Consider the following 3,869-nt stretch of genomic DNA (forward strand, 5'->3'; position numbering starts at 1 on the left):
TCTTGTTTAGTTTTGTTAAATAGCCACCATCATGTAATGCCTTGTTCCAGGGCCCAAGCAATGGATTTGCCTCATGATAGACTGGAAACTAAATCAGTGAGTCAAAATGAAACTTTTTCTCTATATAAGTTAATAATATCAGATATTTTGTTATAGTGATGGAAAACTAACACAAATATGATGTTAAGATGTAGGGGATTTGGAGAAGCGGCTGCAGCGCTGAGAGGAGGCAGTAGGCAGATAACGAGAAGCCGCTGGGTGGGCACCATGGCGGGGATCACCACCGTGGAGGCGGTGAAGCGCAACATCCAGGTTCTGCAGCAGCAAGTGGATGATGCCGAGGAGAGGGCTGAGCACCTCCAGCGGGAAGTTGAGGGAGAAAGGCGGGCCCGGGAACAGGCTGAGGCTGAGATAGCCTCCTTGAACCGAAGGATCCAACTGGTTGAAGAGGAGCTGGACCGTGCTCAGCAGCGCCTTGCTACTGCCCTGCAAAAGCTGGAGGAAGCAGAAAAAGCTGCTGATGAGAGTGAGAGAGGTATGAAGGTTATTGAAAACCGGGCCCTAAAAGATGAAGAAAAGATGGAACTCCAGGAAATCCAACTCAAAGAAGCTAAGCACATTGCAGAAGAAGCAGATAGGAAGTATGAAGAGGTGGCTCCTAAGTTAGTGATTATTGAAGGCGACTTGGAACGCACAGAGGAACGAGCTGAGCAGGCAGAGTCCCGTTGCCGAGAGATGGATGAGCAGATCAGACTGATGGACTAGAACCTGAAGTGTCTGAATGCTGCTGAAGGAAAGTACTCTCAAAAAGAAGACAAATATGAGGAAGAAATAAAGATTCTCACTGATAAACTCAAGGAGGCAGAGACCAGCGCTGAGTTTGCCCAGAGATTGGTAGCCAAACTGGAAAAGACAATTGATGATTTGGAAGATAAGCTGAAATGCACCAAAGAGGAGCACCTCTGTACACAAAGGATGCTGGACCGGACTCTGCTTGACCTGAATGAGATGTAGAGCTCCCCAGTCCCGCCCTGCTGCTGCTCCTCCCTCTGACCCTGACTCCGCCTGAGGCCAGCCAGCCCGAAGCTGACCTTGAAACTCAGGGCTGATCTTAACTGGAAGGCTGCTTTCTCCTTTCAACACCCCCTCAACCCCCTACCCCCTTGTCTTTTTCACCAAACTGTCTCTGCTTCTTCCCAGAGATTCCAGCTGGGCTAGAGGCTGAGCACCTTTGGGAACAGCATTTAAGGGAATGTGAGCACAACGCAAAGTGTCTTTAAAAGCATGTTATGATGTACACATTTTGTAATTACTTTTTTTGTTGTTACAGTAACCATTTGTAAAACATTCCAAATAATTTCATAGCTCTGAAGCAGCAATCTAATTCCCTTCTCACTTTTGGAAGGTAACTTTCCAGCCTAATCCCTATTGCCCTCTCCATAGAGGAGGAAAAGAGGAATGGGCCTGCCTTACTGAGAGCCAAACAGAGCCCAGGGAAAGACTCGACTCTGGCAAACCTCATTGCTCTGTGCAAAGTACTAGCCAAACCAGAAAGGTGATTCCAAGAGGAGTTAGCCAAAAAAACAAAAACCTTGCTATTCAGGTTTTGTTTTATTTTTAGCTTTAAGGTATCTTTAGACAACTGTATTCTTATTTTTTACTTTGTTTCATCAGAAATGACCAAATTAACATGGTGAGACCTCTGAGACTTTTTGTTTTTCAGGTGCTGGGGATTGAACCCAGGGCCTCGTGCTTGTTCGGCAAATGCTCTACCACTTAGCCATATTCTTAGCCCTGAGACCAAATTTTTCTCCCATCTCTACCCACTTCCCAAGTGTTCACAGAATGGATCTGGGCCCCTTAATCTTGCGTGACCACTTAATTGCTCTCCTGCTTGCTTGAAAAAAAAAAAGAAAGAAAGAAAGAAAGAAAGAAAGAAAGAAAGAAAGAAAGAAAGAAAGAAAGAAAGAAAGAAAGAAAGAAAGAAAGAAAGAAAGAAAGAAAATTATGTTTTGGCCACTGATTTAGCCATATGAACTCATCTCATCACCCTTTTCTGGGTCCGAAGCTGCTGTATCTAAAAGTGCCATCTCATTGTGCTTTGTTATCAGTCAGTGCTGGAGAATCTTGAATAGCTTATGTACACAACTTTTAGAATTTTATATTATTTTGAAACTGCATCTTTGGGGTGGGGTACCTGGCCACCTCGTCTGGCTGTGAGAGTCCTGCAGTCTGGGCTGGCAGTGTGCTGATCTTTCAAAGTTTCTTTCCCAGCCCAATCCCCACTTTTTTAGGTGAGGTTTCGTGAGGTCTGTTAGGTGTACATCCTGCAGCTTATTGGCTTAATATGTATTCCCCTTTGTTGTCGTCTCTTTGGGGCCAGTTGGGAGAAAGACAAACAATAGTGCAACTGTTTTGATACTGAATATTGACAAGTGTTTTTTTGAAATAAAGAACCAACCCCTCCAAAAAAAAAAAGATGTAGGAGATTTGTAGATATTATTTATCAAATCATGGAAATTCCACTTCTGAAATTTTTTTCTCCATCAATTGGTATGATCATGTGACATTTCTTCTTCAGCTTGTTGATATAGTGGATTACATTCATTGAATTTTGTAGATTTTTTGGGGGGATGGAGGGTACCAGGGATTGAACTGAAGAGCACTAGGCTACTGAGCCATGTCCCTAGCCCTATTTTGTATTTTATTTAGAGACAGGGTCTCACTGAGTTGCTTAGCACTTTGCTTTTTTCCTGAGGCTGGCTTTGAACTCATGATCCTCCTGTCACAGCCTCCCAAGCCTCTGGGATTACAGGCATGGGCCACCATGCCCAGCTGAATTTTGTAGATTTTAAAAGGACATTTTGAGGTAAAATTTATGAACAATGAAATGTGCAGATGTTAAATTTATACCCAAAAGTGTTTTGTAAATGTATACAATTCAAGATAAAAAAAAACATTTCCATTGTCCAGAAAAATTCCTTTGTATTCCCTTCTGGATAATTTCTATCCCCATTGGCATCCCTGTTATGATATTTTACCACTTAAGTTTCATATAAGTGAGATAATACGATGTTTGGTACCTGGATTTTATTGTTCAATATAATGTTTTTGAGATTCAATCAAGTTATTGCATATCAATAGTCTGTTAAAACTGAATTCCATTGTACGTGTTTACTATAATTCATTTTTCTATTCTCCTTTTGATAGTCCTTTAGATTATTTCCAGGATTCATTAAAGTAACTATTGCCATTTTTAAAACTAATCTTTTGATGGACATATGTTTTAATTTCTCTTGAGTAAATAGCTAAAAGTGGAACTTTGCAGCTCTGTTTAGCTTTAGAAGAAATTATTTTTCCATCTTAATTCCTATAGTGAATTCCTATAATTCCTTTTTAGCTATTGCTCTTTGTATCATTTTTTAAAATGATTGTTCTAGGTATTAAAAGATGCATCTTTAACTTAATCATAGCAATATGATACCATTTCACCTAAAAAGTAAGACTCTTACAAAAGTGATTTCCTAGTCTTTGAGCCATTGTTGCCATTTATTTTACATGTATTAATGGAATAAATTCTATAACGTAATGTCATCATTTCTGCTTCAAATTATCTGTTATCTTCATAGAACTTTTTTTCCCCTAGTGTTGGGGATCAAACACAGGGCCTTGTGCATACTAGGCAAATGCTCTACCTCCGAACTGTACCCCTAGCCTTTTTACAATATTTAAAAGAAGGAAAAATAATCATCTTTTATATGTACCCACATAGATATTATTTCAGGTAAATTCCACTGGTGAACCTTTCCATCTGATACCATTTTCTTCCAACCTGAAGAGCTTCTTTTAACATTTGTTTTTGCAGTGAC

The 3,869-nt window shown here is 40.3% G+C and overlaps 1 protein-coding gene across 1 annotated transcript; it reads left to right on the forward strand.

Annotated features, from left to right (window-relative positions):
• The first annotated feature begins 295 nt into the window (after window positions 1-295).
• On the forward strand, window positions 296-1,590 carry LOC101977735 (tropomyosin-1). Its single transcript, XM_021725646.3, is given in 2 exon segments — window positions 296-399; window positions 534-1,590. Coding segments are annotated over 2 exon segments (549 nt in total). The 5' UTR covers window positions 296-331; the 3' UTR covers window positions 1,015-1,590.
• Window positions 1,591-3,869: the final 2,279 nt, after the last annotated feature.

This window comes from Ictidomys tridecemlineatus, chromosome 4, assembly GCF_052094955.1.
Source record: "Ictidomys tridecemlineatus isolate mIctTri1 chromosome 4, mIctTri1.hap1, whole genome shotgun sequence".
Lineage (NCBI taxonomy): Eukaryota > Metazoa > Chordata > Mammalia > Rodentia > Sciuridae > Ictidomys > Ictidomys tridecemlineatus.